This window comes from Lepisosteus oculatus, chromosome 12 (genome assembly GCF_040954835.1).
Source record: "Lepisosteus oculatus isolate fLepOcu1 chromosome 12, fLepOcu1.hap2, whole genome shotgun sequence".
Classification (NCBI taxonomy): domain Eukaryota; kingdom Metazoa; phylum Chordata; class Actinopteri; order Semionotiformes; family Lepisosteidae; genus Lepisosteus; species Lepisosteus oculatus.
The window spans coordinates 1,602,342-1,629,821 of record NC_090707.1 but is presented as its reverse complement, the minus strand read 5'-3'; the positions used below and the strand labels follow the sequence as shown (position 1 = coordinate 1,629,821).

The following is a 27,480-nucleotide window of genomic DNA, read 5'->3' as shown; positions in this document are numbered from 1 at the left end:
ACAGAAAGACTGTTACTGTACACCAGACAGCCAACTAATCCAGTAATTGGTATTGCTATATGGGATAAAAAAGTGAAACTTGGCTAACTTTTGTTAGTTTTTACAGTTTTAATGATGTTGCTATTTGATTGACCTATTGTATATGCTAAATTAAATCAAAACCACTTGAATCCAAACCCCTGATTACTAAAAAGCAGAATTGATTAAGGAACATATCCCTGTTAAGACTAACTTTAATACAACCGTTATTATTTTGGGGAATAAATCCTGCATAATAAGCCCTGTTTGAGAATTTTTCCCCTTTTTTTCCCCAGAAGAGCACATCTTTTTTTCCTTTTCATGTGACCAAAGTTTAGAATGCAATGACAGAGGTTTAACAGATAAATTACTTAAATAATTCTCTCCTGCATATTTTATACTTTAAAATGACTAATACAACAGCTTGCTCTGTATAATTGCAGGGTTACAACAAAAGCCTTAATCCCCAGTCATGTATGTGTAAGCAAGTCTTCAGGCATTTTGTAATACTGTGCATTCTGGCATGTGAAATGACAAGCAAGACATTTTCCCAATGGGTCTCGTGCCATAGTACAGAATATAGGGCTGAATCTCAGTGTTACAGTATGTGTTTTTAAAATAGCTAACCTGGAAATGTATAAATTGGGGATTCCTGGTAGGGGTAGGCTAGATAACCCCATTTCTACAGGTACCTTCTGTAGAGCTTTATTTTATTTTCGTCAAAGGGAATTGGAATGTGATACAGACAAAGACAACAAATGAGAAGTGGAACCAATTAGTTTTGTTTTGTTTTTTAATGTACTGTATTTTATTAAACCAACTACACATATTGGTACAAACTAATTTAAAAGGATTTTTCTGACAATTTGGCAACAGATGTGCCCCATGCCTGCAATGTATTTACTATAAAATAATAAATACAATAACCTGTTATTATGTTAACACACAGCGGACCTAAAAAGCCACTGCTTAGTGAGTGGAAGCAATGAGGACATAACTTTTAGTCTTTTCCAACAAGATGTGTATTTTGTATTTTGGTAGTTATGTAATGTCTTGACATTCCATGGCTTTTTAAGGCTACAGTATGTAACTTTATCTGTTAAATCAAATTATTCTACTCCTCTGCCCCTGATCATGTCAAAGAGAAAACTATTTTTAATGCACCAAAAATCTCGACACATTATACATACAAATCATCTTTGAGAATACTGCTTCGGTTGGAACTTTAGCATGGAACGCTGCATAATTACCTTGTACACTATCAAGGTTGTTTGAAAAAAATAAGACTGTGCAAAAACAACACAATCTGTAAGATAAAACAGCCAAAATCATTAATAAAAAACACAAGAATCCCCAGGAACCAGAAGTGGCCATTCAACCTTTCTTGGCTCATCCCTTGGTATCACAGTATTAGCTCGAGGGCAGAAACTAATAGTTTCTTGAATTATCCCTATGCTGTAGCTGTTGCAACCACACCAGAAACAATAGCGGCTCGGAAGTAAAGTGTGTTTATGTCCCATGCAGCAGCTTTGGAATGAATAATTGCTTTCAGTGCCTTAAACCCTCTTTGGGCTTGGTTAAAAAACCTGTTCAGCAAGCAAAATGGAACAGATGGACAATGTCAAAACAGTTGTGAAGCATATGCCACTTTTTAAATGATTGTAAAACTTTTGTGACAGGCACTGCTGGGAAACCTGTCACCCAGTACAGATGTGTGTTTCGCAAAAGAAAGCAATGATAACAATAAACTGTTTGTAATACATATAAGATGAATCTCTCTGTTAACAAAAAAAAAACAATTGTAAAATTTGAAATAATAAAACAAGATTAAAGCATGAAAAGACAATGCCATGCTTGACTGATGAAAACTGCCTAGTTGCTATTGGCATAATTGCAGGAGTCTTGTCAGAGAAGTTGCAGAGAATGAGGTCTTCTAATTCAACCAGCAGTCTAGCCTGGAGAATCCAGGAAATGGAGGAAACAGATTCTGTGGGCAACAGGCCACATCCTGGCCATCGTGACCCTCTGATCAGCCTGCAGAATCATTTCCAGACTAGAGTGGCAACAGGATGATAAGCACCAGGACGAAATAACCTGTTCATCAGCAGAATGACTGTAGCTCACTGCCTGCATGAAAATGATCTGAATAAGTGTTTGATATCAGTGTTTTCGGAAATCCACTTGATCTGTGTGTTGGCACACTAGCATGAAGGAGATTGAATTAACCCAGCAACCCCATAGACCATACGAGCATAGGCGTGTTACTAGTGTTGTTTACTGAATGTAAACAAGGACGGTTGGCATGATTCAGGTTGGCAAAATATGCTTTCCATATTTTCTGAAATTAAAAAGTCTTCAACAGATGTCTTTCTAACTTAAGTGAAGCCTGACAGTCTAAATCATGTTTAAAGCTGTGAAAAAAATGGAATTCAACAAGCCCATAGCACATCCATAGAGGCAGCTAAATATTACAGAACTGCAAAAAATCGAAATATATAACAATTCTGGATGCAATGGGGATGATGTTTTGATTTTTTAAAACAAGGGTCATATTTTCATTCATAATTAAATACTGTGTATCATGTACATAAAAGCATACAGAGTACTAAAGTTGTCTAATAATTAATTCTATTTTTACTACAAATTTACTACACAATTCTCTGTTTTTCTACTGGTATTCTTACTGAATATTTCTCATTATATGGGCAATCTGACATCCTTAGCGAATAAATATCCTACATTTTTTACTTAAGCATCCTTTGAATTTAATAATACAGGCAGATGTGATAGATTTTATATTTGATGCTACTGCTTATTTTGAAGTCTGTTAATAAGATGAAAAATAATTTGCACATTTAACACTGACAGAATATAAAGATGCAGTCTGTGCTTTCCCAACTCATTCCATATGGCTTAAAGATAATTATTGAAAGATTCATATCGTCTGACTAACACTGATGGTGAGCCGATAATTGCTAGTTATGAACGCTTTGCTGTCTCCTTGGAGGTGAAAGAATCATCTTGTGCTGCAGGACTGCAGTTTGTCTCACTGCACTCTTTACTCTGTTTTGAATGGGAATGAGTTAAGAGTCCAGCTGTCCACTTTTTTATCCATTTACTACATTGCATTTTATTTTAAGAATTAATTTTAATTCCCCTCTGTTATCACCAAGGAGTAATTTTTGTAAACTAAATATTTATTATACTTGACCCAAGAAGGAAGAAAGAAGCCAGATTATAGACTTATATTTATATTCATATATCAGGTCTCCTCATGATCTTCCCTGTTCAAGACTAAAAATGATTCAGTTCCTTCAGTCTGTCAAAAAACACTATGTCATTTCTAATCAGCCATTTCATCACATCATTTTACAAATAACTGTAGCATCTGCATAAAAGAAATTACAATGAGTTTTAATCACATTCTACATTTAGAGCCTACTGACAAAATATTTTGTTGATCAAATATTTTAGAAACCATCATCATGAAAAACTCATTTTTTTGTTTTTCCCTTTCTTCATCTTTCTCCTGAATTCCAGAACACCTGTTGTGTGATGTGGGTGAATTTCTTTGCCACGATCAATTGACTTGTATTTCTGAGCACTGGCTATGTGATGGAGAACCTGACTGTCCAGACAGTGCCGATGAATCGCTGGACAGATGTAAGTAATCAGAGATTTATTTTGCACCTTTACTGAACTTCTAAGATTTGACTACTTAGGTTAAGATTTGCAATTAACATTGTGCTTCCTGTTGAATAAAGTTTTACTCTGTATATAGATTTTTTTTCTTATGTCGGGGCATTGAAGGAAACCTTTAAAGTTTCAGTTAACAATGTAGGCTATTAAGATAGCTTCCGTGATTATGAACATTACAGATTTCAGCTCAAACTCAATTTATTAAATGTACTGTAATAAAATTCTGACTATACTTGGGCCTGAAAATACAGAATAACAACAAGTTCTGTTGTTGTCATCTGCTGGACATGTTCAGTTTCCTTACATCTGAATGACTGGATTATTGATGAAATGAAACGGCCTTCACAGATGAATCAAGTAATTTCAGGTTTTCAATAATTTCCATGAAAATAATACCTGAGGTAAAATACTAGGCAAAGAACAGCAACTCTAGTGGTTAAAAATGCAAGCTTTATTTCATATGTTGTTTAGGATTTACTGTGTATTATGTGACAATGCAGTAAAAAAGCAATGGAATTAATTTATATTCACCAATTTTATATTTTTAAATAAATTTAACTTCTGTCTTAAATTATTATTTCATATTTAATTATCTGATTAAATAATTCATAGTTTTTAGTATAAGTTGTCATGTTGTAGATCTTGTTCCCCTTTTGTTTTCAATTCTAATTTCAATTGATTAGTAATAACTACATTTTTCTTTTATAAAATGCTACTAAAAAGCTGTTTATAATTTGACTTGAGCATTATGATAGGGCTGGGGAAAAGTTAAATATTTCCATAGTTTTAAGTCTTTTTTTAGTCTGATAAGTCAAAGAATCAACCAACCTCCTGTGATAAATAACAATGTTATCATGTATTACTGTAAATTATTTATGCATTATATAGTTTTTTTCCCCCACAGTAGCACTGTTCAAGTGTGCATTGTGTTTTTCTACTGTATGAGATTATTATATAAGTGCTTAAGAAATGAAAAACAGAGGCCATGAATATCTGAAGTCAAGGCTCTCAATATTTGAGATAACTGACACACGTTATCCGAGCTGAACTGGACCTTCACTTTGCAGCTTGTTTCTCAAAGACCACAGTGTGAAGGAATAAAACCCAGCATCAGCCTCACTGTCTGGTCCCCAGTTAAGCAGGGCTGGGAGAAAGTGTAACATTTTGTTAGTTTTTTTTTTTCACCAGCTAAATCAATTGAGAAAGAATTCTCATTTGCAATAACAACCAGGAGACTCATGTGTACAGCAGGGTCATTAACTGGAGGAATTTGAGTATGCCTTGCTCAAGGGTACCACACCAAGTATTGTCTGTTGTACAATACTTGAAACATACAGTAGAGGAGAAACTGTATTTCTTATTGAGTTAATAACACAAGCACAGGGACATCTGACAAAGGACAGAAATGTATTCAGGGAGTTCAAAGAACAAGCAATATTGAAACAGTGTTGTTGATCAATTGCTGTTTACTTGCCAATGTGACTTATTGATCTGTGCTGCCTTTACAGTTTTGGTAATCAAAACTTAACAGTCAGGTTACAAGTATGAATTTAAGCCCCTTGGAGAATCAGCACAGAGATTAGGGGCTTACAGTTTACAGACTTACAGTATCTGCAATAAGTCACTAGCACTCGCTTTTCATCTGCAAGAATGGAAAATGGTGGCATGACAACAGTGTTTCACACAGTATTTGCATGTTTAAGGATCAAGAAAAGAGGGAACATTACTGTGCCATATTCCAGCATTCCCTGTGTCCTTTTACAAAATGAAAACGATCACAAGTAAAGGAACCTGGGTGACATGGTGCCATAGTAGCTAATATTGCTGCTTTGCAGCTTTAGGGTTTATATGTTCTTCCCGGTGACAAGATGGATGGATAAAGGAAACTTTGAATATGACACAATGTTAGCTTACAATTACATTTTTTAAGTTTGTCTGTCATGGACTCTGCATCTTTCACTCAGAGTGAACTTCTTCAGGACATCCTGAAATCTTGAGTGTAGAGAATGCTTGGCATAAAAACATAAAAAGAGTAGCACTTGAAAGGTGGCTGTTCAGCCCACCTAGACTCCTTTGTAAATTGAAGCTAAATGGTCTGAGGATTTCATCCAGCCAGTTCCTGAAGAAGCCAGTATATTGGCTTCAACACGGCTGAGTAGCTTGTTGCAGACTCCCATGATCCATTACGTAAATATGTACTCCCTCTTCCCTATTTGAAGTGTACTTCCTCTTGTTTCCTCTGATTTGTGTTCCACTGTTGATTTTGAAAACGTCCACTTGAACTAAATTGGTGTTTTTAGGGGGACGTAAAGGACCTGCAGGTCTGTGGGTGTGTGCCTGTCAGTGTTGTTCACTCAGATCTATATTTTACACTATTGCTCCATGCTTTGAAGAAATCGCTTTTTGCACTGGTCTTGAATTTTGTCTAAATAGATTTCAATTTCCTTTGCAACTTCTGCACTATTACTTGTGATCTTTGAACATGACTAGTTTACTGACTATAATACCAGAATCAGAATTTACGACAGGTTAAAGTACTAAAACAAGTAAAATTGAAAGCAATAAAAAGGAAAACTTTGACTAATACCTTCTTCATATTACAATACAGATACTGTATGGGGGTATACTGTACATACAAAGCACTCAATGTGTAAAACAACTGTGCAAACATACAGTACAAAGTCATAGACTGCCCCTCTCCTTAAGACTGAAAGACAAAAAGCACTTATACTGTATGATTGTGATCCACATTACAGAACTTTCTGTGACTGAGTTACCCTCAAAAAGACTGTCACCCTTTTGAGAATTGTGACACTCTTAAAACAGAAATACTTAATCACAGCACTGCTTTGATTAAATGCCCATACAAATGTGGGTGGATTTGGATTAAAAATTAAATGTATTGTAAATAAAAGAAAAATGAACATAAAATTAAAGTAAATCACTCAATTACACAATCAGGCAATGATGGTGCCACTGCTGTCACTTCTAAACTATAATCCAGTATTTCTAGTAATTACTACTTTAAATAGCATTGCTAAATTATTGATTTCAGGTATCATTGTTTCTTACATACACTGTATTTGTAAATATTAGTCATGTTATAAACTTAAACTTCAAAAACATCTCAACATTCTACACAGGACTCATGCCATTTCATCAGCGTGGTGGCAGCGTGTGCCTGTGTTTTGAATCAAATCGATAAATAAATATTGTGGTGGAAATGGAAACATGTGGATGAAATGTAGCAAATAAAGAAACATGAAGAGATAAAGTACTGCAATTTCCCCCTGAATTTTCTGTTTGAGATTGCAAGGCACACGCTTTTTTGGTCAAAGAGCAGTAATGAAAAACAACCAACAATGAATTTCATTGACAGGAAGTGCTTTCTGGCTGGTTCATAATTTCAGAAAGCAAACTGAATGAGACAAAATGAGGAACAAAATTGTTGTTTTTGACATCTTTCACATTGTGTTGATTGATTTAATTTCTTAATATTAAATATAAATCTTGAATCTTAATATACTGATATTATCTTGCAAAACCTACTCTCTGTTAATATAAAACACAAAACTACACATACTGTACACTATGTACTGTACTGTATATGAGCTAACTAAACAGCATCAACTTCTAACAAAATAAAATTAACAAAACAAGTGATGTTTCTGCTGTTGCAACATAGGAGGAATGTCTATGCTGAACCTGTTTGTTTATGCATTTTGAGTACAATCCATTATCTTGTTGGTAACATTATAACTTAAGTAAGCAGTCAACATATTTAGCAATTACAGTCCAGTTTCACTTTAAGACTTTAAGGTTGGGCTCTGTTTAGTTTAGTACTGTATAGCCTGTTTTGTCTTTTTTATCTACATATACCTTTACAAGCTTTTCATAATAAAAGAGAATGTAGGACTTCTCAGTAAGGAATTAACAAAATTCTCTAAAAATCTCACAAATGTGACAAATGTCATAATATCAATTTATACTAATAACATGTCCGAAGACGAGTTTGTGTTGGAGTTTTGGGAGTTTTTTTGATTTCTTGAAATAGACAAATCACATCTCATTTCAATTTCTGGCTCTGCAGGTTTGAACCTCAAAACCTGGGAATGCATAAGGTGCTCTTCAAGCCCTTGATGAGAAGTAAGAGTGACAGTTAAGACATGCAGTTTTTTGTACTTTAAGCATTCCATCACTATGTATTTGCTGTAAAAGTACTTTTTATAAAATATGTAAACATAATACATTTAAATACAAAATGGCATTTTAAATACAAAATGTACATACTATATTTGTAACAGAAGACTCTTTAAGCAATGTGTTAGTAGGATAACAACAATTTTACATCTGCTGGAGCTTTGGCATCTTTCCCATGTGAGCCACTTGAGTGCCTGTGGCCTTGAATCTCATGTGAGTCTTTTTCATACTGGGTGTGAATTTATTAGTGTGTCATAAAAGGTCTTAACGGTGATAAAGAAACATGGATGGGATAGGACAAACAATGTGAAACAGGTGCACATAAAATGTCTTGTTAACTGTTAGTGGTTTTGTTATAATGAGAAGTATTCAAAAAATGTGGTTCTATTGAGATTGGAGGTACATGCATAATAGTGGTTTAATAAGGATAATTTTGATAAGGTATTTGAGCCTACAGATAACATTGTGAAACTGGCAAATCAAAAAATGTTTTTTTCATATTAACATTTCACAGCATGACGTTTTTACCTTGATGTGAATTGATTGAAGGGATTTGTACATACAGGGGGCTGTGACACAGAAATGAAAATCAACTTGTTTAGTAGCAATTGTTTGGTCACTTAGAAGTTATTCAGGCCAAGTAAATTATCTGCCTTGGGGGGTGAATTGAATTGCTTGGTGCTCATTGAATGTAATCGATCAGAGCTCATTCAAACCAAAATGAGAGAAAATCTAGAAAGTAGGCCAAGTCAATGGAATGCCTGTGATAATTGGAGTCACACTTTCGAATGAAATAATTAAAGGTAGATTGCACCTTATTTTTGTCAAATAAGACTGCAACAAACATTAGAAAGCTGAATTTCAGATTTTTAACTGTGTATGGCACTGCAAGCATCAACATTGTTATTATTTGAGGTCACTTTTTTATTCAGCTTATTTAATGATTTTAGATTTTTAAAACATTTTCAATTAATATTTGTTCATGTACCAGATTTGCAATGTAAAGGAGAAAGTAGCACAAAAAAGTGATAAAAATTGTGTATGCTATAGATCTGTAGTTACTGAATGTTTAATAAAGTTCAATTAAAAGGGTGCACTTTGTTGGCAATACAGCCAGAACTGTAGTTTTGAAAAAGACAATAAATATATTGATATGAAGTGAATCTAAGTACAATGGGGACACCTGGCTAGTGTCCACATTTCCAAATTTTAAGCAAAGAGATGTTTGCTGACATGTACTGAAGGAGGTTCAGATTCAGGGATCAAAGCAAGTTTTCCCTTTCCTCTTTTTGTACAGGGACAATATAACCATTACTATGATGGTTTCATGAAGTAGAAGAATTTTTAACAAAAAAGTTTAATAGACCATAGATGGGAAGCAACTTACATCTAATGTTTGCTGTGCCTGGAAAATTATATTTACGAAATATTGATGTCATTTAGAAATCTGTGCAAGCTTAATGCTGATTAGCTTTAAGGAAGAACTCCTGACACAATGTTTTCAGTGAGTCATTGTTTTTGTGAGAAATAATGGAATCAATTTTCAATTCAGTTTTACATTTTCTACACCCTTTATGACAAATTATCACAGAGCAGTATCACAAATCATTAATCAGCACATTAATGTATCAGAGTAGCCGGTTTAACCATTATACATAGAGGAAAAAACCCACAAAAATTCAAGGCAAGAAACTAAATCCCTGGCGGGTTCCTTTGATCCCAGGAGCTCGTAGTGGTCTGCCTCTCCACTAAGTAGTAGGTCAGGAGAGTCCGAGATCATGCGAGCCTGGTGTGACAGTGGACACTGTAGACTCTTTTAAACATAATTGCAGGTGTCCAACGTTGAAAAGTGTGTCTGTTTAGCCAGCAGGGTTTCAGTGTCTTGGGTCCACAATCCAAAGCTGTACAGTGCCTTGGATACATTTTTCATGGAAATACTTCATAACATAATTTAATTTCTACATTATTAATTTTAATTTACAATGCGTAATTATCATTTATACATATGAATATATCTAATATACTGTATACTTAGGTAGAAGGTTTATAGCAGTGTTTGTATCTGTAAGAAAGTAAAAATGAATCGAAGGTGTGAAAACTTGCTCAGCACTGCCTCTGTCTGTAAGCTGATCCTTCTGAGGAGGTTACAGTTGGGGCGCTCAGAGAGATGTCGTCTGTACTGATGGCAGGTACTTAAACTTCTGACAGCAGCTTGTCGACTTAAGTCCTCTAGAGATGACATTTGTTTGTGTATGTTTATGTTTTGCTTTTTATTATCTTTTTAGAAAAAAAATATAAATATGCTTCCACTGACAGAAATATGTTGTGCCTGTTATCTTTTTTTTCCTTCTGTGGCTTTAGCTCAGCTGCTAAAAATGGAAGTATTATCAGTGTTTGTAAATGTGACATTTGCAGTGTTTTAAGCTCTTGAGTGTTTTGTGATGGCAGCAATTGTCAATACTCTGTCATTTTTCCTCTAATGAGGAGTTTCATGTATTGCTCAGGAAAACTAGTTAAGGGTGACATTGATGTGTTAATGCAGGTGTCAGAGATGTGATTCTGTTTACAATCTACAGAAAAAAGCTCAGGTGGAAGTGAAATTATTTTTAAACCCGCTGTTGATTGCAAACAATTTTAACAATAGCACCACTTGTGGACAAAGCTTACCTAAATATTGATGCATATTCAGTGAATCTCTGTGCCACAAATTGATACTTTACATATATGATCGTTTGTGTTATTTAGCATAATCCAAAAACAAACTATTTCAAGCGAAAAAGGATTATATTTACTGCACTCTATTTTATCTATAAAACTTTGAGTCAATATGATAAGAGAAAATTAAATTAATCATTTAAGACCTGCCATTTCTGTAACTTTTTTGGGGAAAAAATTAACTATATTGAAGACTGGAGTTTACTAGCCTTCAATAATTAATAATAATAATAATAATAATTATAATTGCTTACACTTATATAGCGCTTTTCTGGATACTCCATTCAAAGCACTTTACAGGTAATGGGGACTCCCCTCCACCACCACCAATGTGCAGCATTCACCTGGATGATGCGACGGCAGTCATAGTGCACCAGAACGCTCACCACACATCAGCTATCAGTGGGGAAAAGAGCAGAGTAATGTAGCCAATTCATAGAGGGAGATTATTAGGAGGTCATGATTGGTAAGGGCCAATGGGAAATTTTGCCAGGACGCCGGGGTTACACCCCTACACTTTTCGAGAGACGCCCTTGGATTTTTAATCATCCGACGGACGGCGCCTGTTTTCAGTATAGTGTCCCCGTCACTATACTGGGGCATTAGGACCCACATGGACCACAGGGTGAGCACCCCCTGCTGGCCCCACTAACACCTCTTCCAGCAGCAACCTTAGTTTTTCCCTGGAGGTCTCCCAACCAGGTACCGACCAGGCTCACACCTGCTTAGCTTCAGTGGGCTGCCAGTTGTGAGTTGCAGGGTGATAATTACTAGATCAACTGATGAGGGGGAAACAGCGGTGAATTGTACTCCTACAGGCCATCTCCAGACGACTGGGGTCATGATGAGATGCCCCCCTTCTTTCACTTGGTCATACTGATTATTGGAAATTACTATTCAGAGAAGATGATGATGTCAAAAACATTTCCAAAAACAAACCTGTTTTATATCTGTTATGAATATGTTTGGCATACAGTAAAACATAATGTGTTTTAGAATCCCTCCAGGCATTAATTATAATAAGTAATATAATATAAAGTAGTAAACCTTAAAACATTCTTGATGAGGAAGAAATATGCCATTGCATTATGTTAGTGCGTACTTTGACAACTGAAATAATGCTTTCAGTTAGATAAGTGCAATGATGAAAAAATACATAAAATTTATTTGAAATATCAAATATAAAAAAAATCAACATGGATATACAACGCATTCATCTTCCGGCATCTCGGGAAAAAAATTAAGAAAAAAAGCTGAAAAATGTTTCAGATTAAAAGGAGCTGAAAGGCGGCTTCACAGGCGGCTGTGGCAGGACCACGCACCTTACAGTACATCTGAGGGAAAAGTGGAACGTTTGCAAGGTGTTTTGAGACCATTGCTAACAGTGTTGAAATGCTCAATTAGCGTTTCATTTCAATATAGCATTGCTATTACAATTATTGTACAGTGCATCTTCTAAAATACAGCAAAATATCTGTTAAGGGAGGTATTCTGCTTGCTCTGAGGAAATGCTGACAGCTCCAATACAAAGGTAATGTTTTTCCCTCAGATATACATGGATTATCCTTCACTTAGACAATCTGATTTTTTTTAGCACTTCTTGTAATGTTGCCAGCACACAGTGAGCGACTGTGCTAGGAGTATATACTATAGGTCTGCATTTGTATTTAAAACTGATCACCTAAGACCACATTATTTCTGAATACAATCAAGCTCACTGGTGAGGGCTTGTTGCAGGTACTAGACTCATAAAAAGGAACAAAAGAGAAAAATGAATAAATAAACAAGCAAAAAAAATTTAAAAGTGTAAATGTTTTTTCTATATTTAGTAAGATAATTTTTTAGCCAGCTGTTTTCTCACTTGCAGAATGACAGGTACAGTAAGACCTCTGAGACAGAATAAGCTACTTGCTGAGATTTCAGTCGACTGGAGTACCAGAAATGTGTGAGGCTATCAATGAGCAAGTACAAGATAACACAATCCACCATAACTCGTGTTGTTTTATTTCAGTAACAGCTCTTAGCTTTTTGAAAATATTATAATGAATTGTCAGGGTTATTAAATAGAACTGTGTGATTATTGGTTCTTAAGATTGCTTTTTAATTATTTAATAAACTCCACTCATACTGGGAACCTCAACCCCTTAATTAGAGAGCTTACTGCATACCTATCAAGCTGTCTGAGCCCCGCAGAGACATCATGAGCGCCTGAATTAACCCCAATCAACAGAAAGCCCGAGCTCCTGCGTCAGAGTAAGTGAAGTGATGTCAGGAAGTGGTCAAAGTCTGCTATATAGAAGTAATGTGCTGTTTTAGATGTAAAAACATTTGTGGATGAAGCACATTTAGTTCTTTCTTATTTCTGCATGGTGGCATATTTAAGTGGATCTCAAGCACTGCGCTCTGCTTGGCCCTGAAAAACTACTGCGTCATCTGGCAATATCTACCAGATATTTTTCCACGATTTTATAGTTCCTTCACAGATAATCTGTGTTAGCCAGAACATTTAAGTTTCTGTTTCAGGACAGGTGTGTAAGCACCTCTGTCATGAGTCTCAAGAGGTGTGTTGCCCTCCACAGGACAACTACTTGATCACAGTGCTTTCTTTCTCTTCAGCTAGGGTACCCTGGAGACCAGTGAGGTGAAATAGGTGAGCACAGGCTGGGAGATGGCCTAGTTTTGTGGAATGTGAAAAGGCAGAATACTGTTATAGCTCTGTAATAAAGGATTTTACTGGTCTCCTGGTGAGTGATTAGTTGTCCACTGAATAAGAATAGCACCGGTGTATGTTGATATGATCTGCAGAGAGAGGCACTGTAATAAAACATTCTGTAAAGCACACTTTCTTTTAAATTTTTGTTTGGCTTAAATGAAATTGGTATTTTGGAATTGAAATATAAATCTGTATAATACGGTTGGTAAGCTGAACCATTCTGGATTTGGGGTATAAATCACAGGCTTCTGTGTGGAGTTAGAGCAGGGATTTCAAACCCAATTTCTGTAGGCCCAGGGACTTGTGATTTTTGTTCCACCTGAGTTGTCGGTTACATAGTGGACTATGTAATATTTACTTTCATGCTTCAAATCTTTTTAATATGGCTGTGGAATATTTCCCACTAAGTAGTGTGGGAATGCTAACCTAAACCCTAGCTGGGATTCCAATCGAGCAGTTCCGTGCTTAATCGTGCCCTTCACTCATCAGATTTGAAATGTTCCTCAAACCAAAAAATACAGTATGAGTCTGTTAACAAACAAAATAATTGTTAAAAGCTCTTAATTTCTTTTCTTCAATAATCTGTCTTTTTTTGGCCAATTTTTAATCATCTGATAACTGCTGTTAAAATGGTATTTACATAAGCAGGCATCTTAGGCATGTAGTGTTAGGGTTACAACAACCATTACAGTATATGTTGACTCCGGTTATACCTCTAATTTCACTTTAACTACTGTAGCACTCTTTAAACAAGCATCAGTTCTGATGAATAAGCAACCAGCACATATCGTGTGAGGTATTTTATATTTTAAATTAAAAGATTTTATGCTACGGAGAATTTCACAAGCATTAGAAAATCCTTACTTATAAAATTATATAAAAGTTTGGATTAAATTGCTTGTGGAATTCTATGTGCAGTTTGGTCACCATGTTTCAGGAATGATTTGGCTGCTCTGGAATATGTCCAAATACACTCCCAGGCTTACTGAAATGTCCTGCAATACTGGCTAAAAGAACCTAAATTCACCTTTTTAGTTTTTAACAAAGAAGCAAACTATAAGGAAACTGATCTACAGTAAGTGTTCATAATTCTCAAAGGCATTGACAAGATCAACCTTGCAAACGTCTATTCTAGACTATGCTAGTACAGTATGTTTAGTATATAGACTATATAAGTTTCCTATGAATAATATATTATTAAAATATAGCTATATTATACCTCTTTATTATTTTTATACCCACTATATTATACCCACTGGTTAGATTAAGAGAATATTATATTCTCACATATCACAATAATAAATATCACATATCATAATAATAAATTGTTCTTTTATCAACTATTAATTTTACCATGATGACATTTTAGAAATAGCTCATTTGTTTAAGGTGTCTTTTATTTATTTAACACACTCAACAGATATGTTCTTCACTCAATCAATACTTAGAGCAGTTTATAATGTATTTGTAGGGCAAGAGTGAGTGCAGTTCTTGTAAAGAAAGATGCTAAAATACAAAAGCTAGATGAGTGCTGACATTTCACATTATTGCTATTGTGACCCTCCCCAGTGGCTTAACAGGTGAAGGCATTCAATCAGAGTGCAGGCTGAGCTCTATGATGGAGATGTCTTGATTTCAAGCCTGGGTAATTTTGCAAGCTGACTGCGGTCAGGATTCACCACTTTGTGGATCTTCTGTGCAGGAGGGGATGCTGGTGCAGAATGGCTACCTTGCGTGACCCAAGTGGGAGCTGTCCTTCAAGTGGTAGAGGAAGTGAAGTACTATGGGATGAAAAGCACATTAGTATCATAGATGTATTACGTCAGATTCAGTATAGTATCTAAAGGAATCTTAGTAAATGCAAGGGATTATTATTGTTACAAGGTCTAAGATTTAAAATACAATCATATTGATAGTATGGTACTGCCAGGAATCTGTTTTAGGGCATTGCTTTTTTTCCTTCTAGTATTTCCATCTGTGTGCGAAGAAGGCTTTTCTTATTTAGTAAGGCTGATTTATGGAGGGTGATTTTCTTGTGTCTGTTTTCATATGAAAAAATGGCTTGTTTACAGTATGGCACTTGTGGTCAGTAAGTGGTCAGTTCTGTGGCATTTGATGGTTAAATTGAAAGATGACCTAGTGTGCTGGCAAGATTTGTCTATACCTTGTTTAAATAAATTTGTTTAAAAAATTTTAAACAGATCTGGGATGAGCATCGGTTAAAATCTTTAAATCTTTTGGGGCGGGGCGGTGGCTCTGTGGCTTAGGATCTGTGCCTGTGACTGGGAGGTTGCCCTTAACCCCAGCTGCTCCAGGGGTGCTGTACAATGGCTGACCCTGTGCTCTGACCCCAAGCTTCTGTCCCTTTCTGTGTGTCTGTGTCTCATGGAGAGCAAGCTGGAGTATGCAAAAAGACGAATTCCTAATACAAGAAATTGTATTGGGTTAATAAAGCAACATTAACATTACATTATTATTATTATCAAATATGGTTGCTGAAACTAGTTGCAAAATAATAAAATACATGTGAGAGAAAGTACTTTGATTCTAAAATAATTAAACATTTTAAGTAATTCACTTATACTGCACTTTTCTGGATACTTCACTCTACTCCCCTCCACCACTACCAATGTGTACTGTAGCTCCACTTGAATGTGGCAGTACGCTCACCACACAACAGCTATCAGTAGGGAAGGAAACAGAGTGACAAACTCAATTCACAGACGGGGATTATTACGAGGATATGATTGGTAATGGCCATGGGGAAATTTGGGCTGGACACCAACCTGCTACTCTTTTTGAGAAATTCCCTGGGTTTTTAATGACCACAGAGGGTCGGGACATCGATTTTACGTCTTAACATAAAAGGCCATCTTCTTTACAGTATAATGTCTCTCACTCTACTGGGGCTTTTAGGACCCACACAGACCATAGAGTGAGAACTCCCTACTGGTCCCACTTCAGTTCAGTTATATTTTTTATATCATTTACTTAGTGTTTGCAAGTCCTCCTTTGGCATTTCTTCTGCTGATGTCTCCTGTAGTGTGTTATAAGGATAAGGCTCTGGCAATTCTAAGGGGAGATTTGTAACATTCCAACCTAAGCTAAAAGCAGATCAGTGCAAAGGTAAAGCTCGCTAAAACAGATTTGCAGTGCATTTATGATCTTGTGGCCATTCTGGAACTGTTTGAGTTTACTACATTTCTTAGATCCAATGATGCTACTACTGTCATTCTGCCTTAAAGGAATCTCTGTCAGCTCTTCTGGCTCCTCACTTCAAAACTGCATGTTGCCCAGAGCAGTTACTGACAGTCACAGCCTTTCTTCAGCAAGAGTGTACCAAGTCTGCTACACAACCTTCTCGGCTTGCCACTGGTCAGGATCCAACTGCTACGGGTAACAAGCTGCTTAAGCTGTCTTTTCATCAGCCCCCACCCATCTTCTGTTGTTACTCCCACAGAAGTATGAATCTACTGTAACTTTTTACCTCATGCCTCCCAGATCGCTCAGACCCCTTTTCCTTTTGGAAGATCCATGCTCCCCAGTTCTCTACAGTGTCCAGATTAGCTGACATGCATCTCTATGTGCCAGTATCCTCAGGCACAGTAATGCACACGTTCTGTATTGCTGGCAAGTCCTCTGCAACAAATTGAAAAATTGTACAATAATAAACCAAATACCAAATACAACTATGTTTGGCCCAGGTTGGATACCATCTTATTCATTAGAAACTTTTTTATTAAGATGTAAAGACTCTGTGGTATATAAAGAAGTAAATATAAGGAAATTAGATTAATATGACTAATGTCACCGCTATAGTGTCTCTAAGAGTTTAGATAAAGTTAGTAACGCCTAGCAATGTAAACATTTCCAGCTTCAAAGCAGAAGGGATGTTTGCTGAGATATAAGGAGTCCCCTGATCACAAATAATTTCAAAGTTTACCTTGGTATACCTAGTTAATTAAGTTGTGGTTAAATGATTGTCAGGGAGCAGTCCGGAAACACACCACATAAGATCATATTAAGAACACAGAGGGAAGAAAAGGGAGAAGAAGAGAGGAAAAGGAGGAGAAAGGTCAGACCCCAAGAGAGGAGCCAGGAGGAGTTGGAAATTGAAGCTTGTGCCAGGCAAGAGCCCCTACTTCATGATCATCCAGACATAAACTGAGTATTTGTGTTTTAGGGAACTTGGGTTTCCTGGGTAAAAGATATCTCAGATAGAGATGTCTTTCCTGCTTGTGGGTGCACTTTTAGAAGAGGGAGATAGGCTCCCATTTTTTTTGTGGCATCCGGGTTTGCAGAGAAAGAGATTTAAATGTGGGTTGTATTGCATTTATTAAGAAGGCGGTTTATCTCTTATTGTGGCCTCTGTGGCAATTATTTAAGAGTTCAATACTTATTAGTAGTCTGAGGTTTTCTGGGTGATTAGGATGTTAGGCCTCTGAAATGCCTTGTTTGTAGATACTGTAAATACAGTAACCTGTGTGTTGTATGCTTTGTTGGGTGTAGTGTAGTGTTTGTCTTGTCATTATTAATAAATATTTGTTTAACCAAGTGTGTCTAGATTATTACTCTTTTTTTGCCAAAGCTGTGCCAGAGAACAAAGAATGCACATGCCTCTAATTATACCAACCACTCAGGTATATTCTGGAGAAATCACTTACAATTTGGAGATATTTATTTTATTTACTGTATTGACTTAGCCACTTGATCAGTTCCTGATTTTCACTATTTTCTTAACTCCCCATTTGTGACACCAGTTTAGCTTCAACGTCCTTCTAATTATGTTAGGTTAAAATCCCAAGTGGGCCACTGAAGTTGTACCCTTGCACAAGTTACATCACTCTGGTTACTCCAATAAAATACCTACAGTAGCTGTATAAATTGGTACAAATGCAAGTTGCAGAATAGAATAAGCAGAATAAAATAATAAAATGATTATACATTCCAGCATTTGAGACTACCAACTGCCAAGCTGGTGTTTAAAGTCCCCTTCTGCTGTCATTTTATGTCTGTGTTACTTACTGTATTTGTTTTTAATGCTGTATGACAGCGCTACAGTAAATAACCCTTGTATTGTTTTTTTAAACTCCTCTGTGACGCATCCTACTCATTTGACAATAAAAATGTTGTATACAATCCCAGACAACAGTGCTCTGCAATGAAGCAGAAAGCTTTGAAAGTGATCCTTTTAATTTTGCAGTACCCAGTCCTTCACAGTTAAAGGGGTGATTTACTTCCTGTGGCTGGTACCATCTGCTCCAGAGGATCTGATGGAGAGAACTGAATCCAACAGAAGGAAAGGAAGCCCAGGGCCCAGTTGTTTTTCTTTTGGAGACCTATGTTTTTGTGGTCGTGAAGGTGAAATATCCTGTCCACAAGTTCAAACAAAGGCAGCGAAATCAGTCTGAGTAACATGGGGAAGACTGCAACAGTACACAGTATAGAAAGGTTGGTTCACTTTGTCATTTGTCCAGGGAGCATATCCTCTTTCACACTGCTCCATTCCTGCCAACGACATATGGATGACCTGTGACATAAAGCAAAAAAATCTTTTTTTTTCACATTAGATATTTAAAGATAATTTCAAATTGTATTTGCTTGTGTGTTATACATTACATCTTATTGGTCTAGAATCACAAGCTGTAATTCTTTTATTTGGTACACAATTTTTGCCCTGGAACTAATGATTTTTTGAGTACTGCATACACGGCTACTACATGGTACTGTGCATATTGTTTTCTTCTGCATTATCACAGGCAAAGAAAATAAGTAAAAACTCCAATGCCCAGCAGAAACGAATCACAGAATCTTCTCATGTACATACTGAAACATGGTGTAAAAAAAAAGAAAAATGTTCTAATGAAACCCAACTCAAGACATTATTCATGAATTGACAAGCTAGCTGTCAAAGTACCATTAGCTCACTTCGTAGTATTAAAACCGGCATTAGCCCCCTACTGCTTCAATGGGTTGTTTGTGCCAATAGATGTTCAACAGAAGTCTGTGGTTTAAATGAACATTTTACAATTTCTGCTCATCTGAATGTCTTGATAAGAGATTTGGTAGCACAGCATCAAGAGGAAATGTAGATAATTGGAATAAGCTGAGTGTATATGAAAACTTTGTACAGTGTATAATATAACTCTACATATACTATACATTAATATAACTTTATATAATGTATAATTAAATATAACATTTCCCACTTGTGTAGATGAGTTTGAGAAACTATGGGACTGTTCTACAATTGTTTGCTCTCCTCACTTGTGAAGAATGATTTGAAAAACTTGCACTTCTTAGCTTGCCTCTGTTGTTCCGTGCCTCAAGGCCCCTGCTTGTATTAGCTGTTCTCAGCCAGTTGTTTTTGCAGGATCGCCCATTTCACTGGGTGCCTGCTTGCCTAGCTTGTCTCTGGAGGCTGTGGCTCTGTTTTTGCTCAGAAGGGCTTTGGCTTGTCTGGACCTGGGCGCCCTGATGGGATGTGTGTGCTGCCACATCTTGCTGCTCCAATGTACCATGACCTCATGGTCAGGATGACAGTGTTTTGCCTTTTTGTTCAGATAAATGTAACATTCTGGCGAGCTGAATTCTTGAATGCATGTTTTTCCTCTCTCTCAACTTCTCTTCCGGATCTCCTCTGCCTTCTCTTAGATTTTTACTTTTACTATCCATGTTGTTACTTCAGTACTATTTTAAAAACCGGAAGTCCTTCAGTTGAAAAATCTCTGTTGGGTTGTTCTGAGTAAAAAATAAGTCTTTTACAGGGTTGGGGTCAATTCCAGTGTTTCAATTCCAATTTCTTCTGCAAACTAATTCCTGCTTTCAATTCCTGCTATTACAGCTGTAGTATAGCCTCTTTGCAGTCCTTTAGATACTCTGGTGTAGGTTTTGGCTGCTCTTGAGAATTAAAAAAAGAATACTGTTGACGTTACAAATGCTGTTCACTCACAAACCAGAGATATTAGTTTCCTGATATTTGTTCTCTAATCAAAAACCCTTTTCTAAATAATTAATTTCCAACAAATGTTTAGGTTATTTTACCTAATTTTGACAGGCTTGTACTTGGAGTGATTTTAATATCAATGTACCTGTAGACTCAGATTTCTGTTTGTTGAGCACAGGAGTTTTGCAATACTGTCTGTGCTACAGTATACACTGCATACAGATGACCGTGAGAATAAGTAGGGATATACTATCAAATTGGTCAAATCGACTACTGAACCGGAACCTTACCGATTTTAAGTGATTTATATAGCCTCATGATCAAGACTAGTGCTGTGATCTTGACATTACCTTTGTTTTCCTTCTTTGTTCAAACGCCTACAGGAAACAAATAATTCTATTTTGTTGTTATCAGTGGAAGCTGTTCTTGACAGAATAATTTGTCATAAAACCTCAGAAGGGTAATCATACTACACCTCATTGACATAACCAAATTCCAGTCTGAACAGAATGGCAGTTCATGATCAGTGAAGAGGTTTCCCCCTCTATGAGGTATTCCTATTTTTAATTTTACTCTTCTCAGGGTAATGTTATTTTTTTTTTGCTGTTTAAACATTTTTAAAGATGTTTTAAGTTTTCTTTCTTTTCTGATGTTCAGTGCCCAAACAGTGCTCCGCCTTTGAAGCTGGGCACCTTTATCTTCTTGAATGGCCTTCTACATTTTAATATTTTTGTCCAGTGTTCCCAGACAGCAGAGCTGTACTCGGACCCAGGGATGATGGATTGCTTGATCTCTTCAAAAAGCTTGTATAAACAGGTCCTGTCTTTCTGACTGTGTGCTTTTGGTTGTTCATGTTCTAACATTATAAATGTGACAGGCTAGCATCCTGCAGGCGGAGGAGTTTCACTGGTAAGATATTATACCTCATTCAACTGTAGGTGATATTTTACAGCGCAAAGTCCCTAGAAAATAATCTGCAGAACTCACCTCTTTCCCCCACACACAGCTTAAGTAAAAGAATCCAAAGAATAGTGTCGTTTTCAATACCTTCACCTTTACAACCTTCGTGACTGAAGTGAATATCTTCCACTATTTACAGATTTGTTTATAAGCTTTGTGTATGCAACTGGCTTTAAAGCCCTTTATGTACAGTATGTGTACAGTACGTACATCAAGGCTGTTGATGAAGGTTCCTTTACATATACAAGATCATTCTTACAGCAGCATACTTAAAGAAAAATATTGATCATTCAAGGTGTCATACAAAGAACAAATTAATTTCTTCTAGTATTTTTAATAGTATGTTGATTTACACTCTCTTTTATAGATATGTGGTCTTTTCTTTGTCAATGCCAACTAAAATAAACAGGTGAATATTTATTTTTTAATGAAGAAAACTTAATTAGGTTATTTTATTTTTAAAATGGTTTTAAAATAATCTAAAAAGTTAATTAAATAGATAAATTACTTATTTACTAATTCAACTAATTAGGCCTATATACAATAGGTGAAATTAAATTTAAAAAATACGTTTTTGCTGTGTTAATAAATATTGATACACACATACAGCCCTATGTACAATACGTCTGCTTAGTTCTTGTGGTACATATTTCTTTTTAGTGTTTTAGCATTATTTATTATTTTGTCTTTTACTCTGTTTTTACGGTAAGATATTATGAACTACCTTTCAAAACTTTAATTTCACAATCTTTGAACTATATTGGGAAGACTAAAGATCTGAAACTGTAGACATGAACACTTGAATCATTGACTACACTCCAGTACCAGCATACTGTGTGACATTTAGCTCACAGTACTTTTCTCAAGAGTGCTTTAAATCTTCTTGAAATCTGCAGCATATGGTTAAATTTTGTTAGACAGACACCAGCAAATGTTTATGTTGGACAAAGATGTAATGTAATAGTTTCCTGACTAGAGTAAGGCGGTAGAAATAACATATCTTTGTTTAAGGCTAGGCTTTCAATATTGGATGTTACCTCTTGAAAGTCACACTGGAAACCTTGTGGCATGTTCTTAGGGCTCAAGTCAAAGCACTAAATTAATTAAATCTAATCCACTTCTGTGACTGGTAGTGTTATCAAATTGTACATTACTCTGCCTTAAGTTACATTAGAATTAACTATTCATTTGACTTGTTTGGCTGTTCTAGATCTTTAAAGATATACACTGTGTATTGTCTAATTAGCTGTAGAAGATCACTGAAGGATTCCTCTCATTGAACTCCATCACACAAGCAACATACTGCATGGTCCTAATGTGGTCCTCTCAGTTGCAAATTTAAAAGAGGAGCTGTAATGGTTCTGTTACACTCTATATACTGTAGCATAATAGTTTGTATTTTTTAACAGACTTATGAAAATACAAGGTCTTTGGTACTGAAAAAGTAATCCTCCATCTGAATACAGTCTTATTGAATGGTGTTATGCATGTAAAGTTTAAGAGATCACACAGCAAGAATGAAGTGCTCTTCCTCAATATTGTCACACACTGGCAACATGAGTGGGGAATTGATTTTATTTGTTAAAAATCAACTATAACTCAACTATAACTATATCTACAGTAAAAAGGATATTGCATTAAATGTAAAAATCAAATAAAATTAATACAGTTAAGTCAGTGGAGATCTAAATGCACAAATCCATAAAGTGCTCCAAATAGTTAGGAAATTTGATTTATAATATCTGGGATAGGCTTAGTGAGAAAAAAGCTTGTATTGCAGTAAATTATGTGATGTCACTAGTAACACGTGAACTCAATTTTAGATGCACAATTATTATTTATCCAGCTTGGCTAGGAGGAAGTTTGAGCTTATTTTATGATTTGAACATTAATTTGTCATCTGCTTCCATGAATAAAAAATAGTTATGGCTGACAAATTAGCTTTTTGCACAATAAGATATGAATACTGCTTCCTGTAAAATAACTGTGTTGTTCTCTTGCATCTGTATAATTATTACATATATTGTATTAAATATTTAATAAATCTAATGTTTTGGTTGTTTTTAATTTTTATAAGAAAAAGATCACCTTTATTCATGGTTAAAATGCAGTTGTAGGTGTATTTACTGTACCTTAGAGAATCACAGTTACCTTGATTTTACTGTGCAGAAAGACTGCAAATTGTATTCATTACAATTATTATGGATTTTATAGACCAGTACTCCTATGCTGATTTGATCTTGGTATGTCACCATTCATTCCATTTGTTTTTTTCTCTTGCTGATTTTACCTTGATTGACCAGTATAAATGTTCTACAGTATAAAAGTCTAAGAAAGCCAGAAACTTGTTTTGCTGGATCACTGAGTTATGATTTGCCTCTTGGATATTTTTGTCTGATTTCATCTTTTCACTTGCTCATTCTGGTTAGGGCATCTCTTAGTAGTTCCTGAGTTCCCCATACCTTTATTTCAGTACAGAGATGTGTGGTACCTGCCACTGCAGCATGTTGAGTTAAATACATAGTAAGTGATGTGTATTAGTAACATCTGGAAAACATCTGTCTTTCTTTTGATAAACAGTCTGCTAGCCCCCTCTCTTTGGCTCATGCATTTTCATGAGCCTCAGTTGATATCAGCTTCAGGTCTAGGATGAGTATTTTTGCTTTATTCAATAGTACCAAGAAAATCTTTTCCTTTGTATTTTGTGTCTTTTGCATTCAGAATGTCAGCCTATGTTACAGTTTTTTTTAATAAAAGGTACATTTTTTGTTGGTACAGTAAGGAAGCAGGCTGAAAGTACTATACAGCATACACATTGTATTTATTAGTATACATAATGTATATAAAATGTAAAGTTTTTTCACCTTCGCTGGATGGTGCACAGTAAGCTGAAAATTGATTGTTCTTAAGTAAAGATTATGATAGAAAAAGCCATAATCCTTTTGATTTCCTGTTTTGTTTAACATGCGTTAAATCCTTGCAACGAGAGAGGCAATTGCTTTACATTCAGCCTGCAGGCTCTGCTTGTGATGTTATCCTGGCTCCCGTAGGTTGTATTAGACAACTGTGATGCTGTAGAGATGCTGCCTCCAGCCTTCATCAAATGAAAGATAGTTTACCTGAAATTATTCGGAGGGACATCTTGTAGATTCACACATTATACTGCAGAGAATGTCATTCTTCTTCCATTTAAAGCCACGCCGAAGTAACAGTAAAACATTATAGTCTGACATTTCCAGTTTTAATTTTATCTAGCTTTTCTTCAAGCTAGATAACCACAGTACATTTGGTGACATGTGAACCTGTCACCCAAAAGGCCAGGTGCTGATGTTTTTGCCTCAGGGATATTCTCGGTCAAAGTTTTGTGAATCCACAAGGTTAAAGTACCAGGATGTTCTTTGTTTTTGTCCCTAGAGATGACATTGCTATTTTTGCTATTTTTGTTTGCTTGCTTTTACTCATCAAAGTTCCTCTGTTGCTATGTTCTCCCTAGATGTGTTATTTCCATAACAGACTTATAAGGTGCACAGGAACTCAAAATAACAGCTTTTTCTTTATGTATGAAAGGGCTTGATGTAGTCATAATGTGTATGATGTAACAAATAATCTCCTATGTATTGACATTCTGGAAAAATATATTATGAGAGGTGTTTGTTAGTGTCAGACTTACTTTCATCCATGAAAATATGACAAAAATATTCTGCTGTACAAGTAGTTTTCAAACTCCTTTTAAAAAAACAAGATGAAGAAGTATTGTAGATAGGTCTTTTTCTGAGCAACAAAGCATTGTCTGAAGAACTCCAAATAACCAATTGAATTAACATATTGTATCTGTTGTGAGGAATTACTGTAGTTTAATTCCTCACTGTAACATACTAACCTGTGGTTTGGGACTACAGCTTGTCACCCACAGACTGTCCTCAAGCCTATATGTGATAGACATGGCACAGGGCAATCCTTCTTTATCCCTTATTTAGAAAGAAAAACATGCCCTCCTCATGTCCTCTTAGAAAAACAAGTAATCCCCTTATCTAGCCTTGGTAACTGAGCAAACCTTTAGATCAATAACATGACTAAAATGATTTCCCTAAGGCCATAATGAATAAATAAAACAATTCTTCTTTTTATAGTAGGAGGTTGGAAGGGAAACTGTGATGATAAAAGCATTATGACTAGAAAGTGTGTCTTATGTGGGCTGTATATTGGCTTAATGTTTTTGCCTTTGTCATGGTTACAGCTATGACTGTAGTTCTCATGACTAATATTTTGGAGCTGGATATAATTTCAAATGAGATTAAGTTAGTGAATAATCAATAATTAATTTTAATTTCTAACTACATGTACTCTTATAACTAAAAAATAGAAGTCTTCTCCTAGGTCAAAAAATGTGATGACCTTTTTTGTGTTTTTGGAAACTGGAATCTTAACTATAAAACCCAAAACCTTAACAAAGAACAGCAGTCTGGAATACTGGGAGCTGCATGATTGTTTTGACAAGATTGTGTGCTTAACCAGAAGACATTGAGACAGATTTGGGCTGAAAGTTTTGTTCTACATTTTGCTCAGAGCTTTTCAAGCCACTGGGCTACAAGTGCATGGCCTGCAGATGTAATCTTTTCACATGAAAGCACCTCTGTGCACCTCATGTTTAAATTAAAGTCATGTATGCGCCCACTACTTCAAAGAGGAGGTGTTGCAGAGGTTCTTCCTTTCCATTACTTCATTGTGACTTTCATCCAAAAGCCATTCATCCTCCAGACTGATTTTAAACTGAGACACTTTTCTCTTTTATAGGTGAAATGCTGATGTTTTGACCTTCAAAATGCTTATTTTATATACAATGCTGTGAAAAGAAATTCATATTATAAAGGAAATATGACATTTGGATGGACAGGAAGAACAAAGAAATTGAAATCCCTGTCCCTTTTATTCTTCTCAAACTTCTTGACTATGTGGAAAGTCATGTTCAATGTACAGTACATTTGGAAGTGACCATAACTTGATTTTAGTAAAGAAACGTAATTGGCTTAAAATAAGTTTTTAATGAAGCGAAAGTGCATTGAACATGACTCATGAAAGGTTAAAATATCAGTTAAAAGCCATTTTAATATTCTAATTAACTCAGAGCATTGGAATATACTGTACCTGGTCTTCAGAAGATTGCTTCATGATCTGATTAATAAGATCATGATTAATAATTGTATGGACGCATATATTAAGGAGACATTCTACCCACAGCTAGGATTTTGATATAATTTTTTACCATAACCCATAATATTGAATAGAACTCCAGGTTTTTTTAATTTAGTTTGTTGTTCAGAATGAAAGATGAAAAGATTCCTGATGTCTTTGATCTGGATGAAACCCCAACCCTTTTCTGCATGTAATTCCTGCTAATCTGGTAACTAATGTGAATATAAAAAATGCATGTTGTATTTAAAAACAAAAAGATTGAATCTGACTGTACAGTACATATATACAGTATATACCTGCCTGAAGTTTGCACACTGTCTACAATCTGTGTCTGGAAAACGTGGGGTGTTTGAACTCACCCTGAAAACACCACTAATTATACATTATACACAACAACAAATTTAAATTTTCAATCCTCAATTCTCGCAGCATAAAACTAAAAAACAATTATATAATCAAAACTATGTATATACTTAAATAATACATAGTTCTGTTACTCTGACACCAGATATAATAGATTAAAAGACTGGATTAAAAAGAGCACATAACATTATGACAGGAGTGAATACTGTACGGTGGATTTCTTGTACTATACTGTATGTGTCTTTTTCTATATGGAGACAATGGATCTTAAGATATATTATTGAAAATAGTCATAGGAAATATTTTTTAGTGCATGCTATAAATATAGGATATCTCCTGTGAACAAAAAAATACAGCAATTTCATGATAATGTTTTCATGACATTTAAAATAAAATTCTAAATAAAGGAAATCTCAGATTTTCTATTGTATAGAAAGACTTCCATATAAAATTCCAAGATCTGTTATGGACAGCCACCCCTTACTATGCACTGTTTTATAGGTGGGGCTAGTGTAGCTATTAAATTAAAATGTGTTTCTTTCAATGGTGTATGGACATTTTATTACACAGTGAGTGCTTCAGAATATGATGTATTGACGTTCAATGATTGAGTGTCCTTCATCATAATGTATGCACAATCTAAGTAAATGACACCTTCATTTCATTACACTCA

At 35.5% G+C, this 27,480-nt stretch overlaps 1 protein-coding gene across 4 annotated transcripts in view; it reads left to right on the top strand.

The window, feature by feature from the left end:
* LOC102685206 (low-density lipoprotein receptor-related protein 1B) overlaps nt 1-27,480 on the top strand; it is a 461,586-nt gene that overhangs the window by 90,859 nt on the left and 343,247 nt on the right. For 3 of the 4 annotated variants that reach the window (XM_015358625.2, XM_015358624.2, XM_015358627.2), the window contains exon 2: nt 3,559-3,681. The exons of the other annotated variant lie outside the window; for it this stretch is intronic. In XM_015358625.2, the coding sequence (XP_015214111.2) occupies nt 3,559-3,681 (123 nt within the window). The remainder of the gene's footprint in view (nt 1-3,558; nt 3,682-27,480) is intronic. 4 annotated transcript variants of the gene reach the window in all.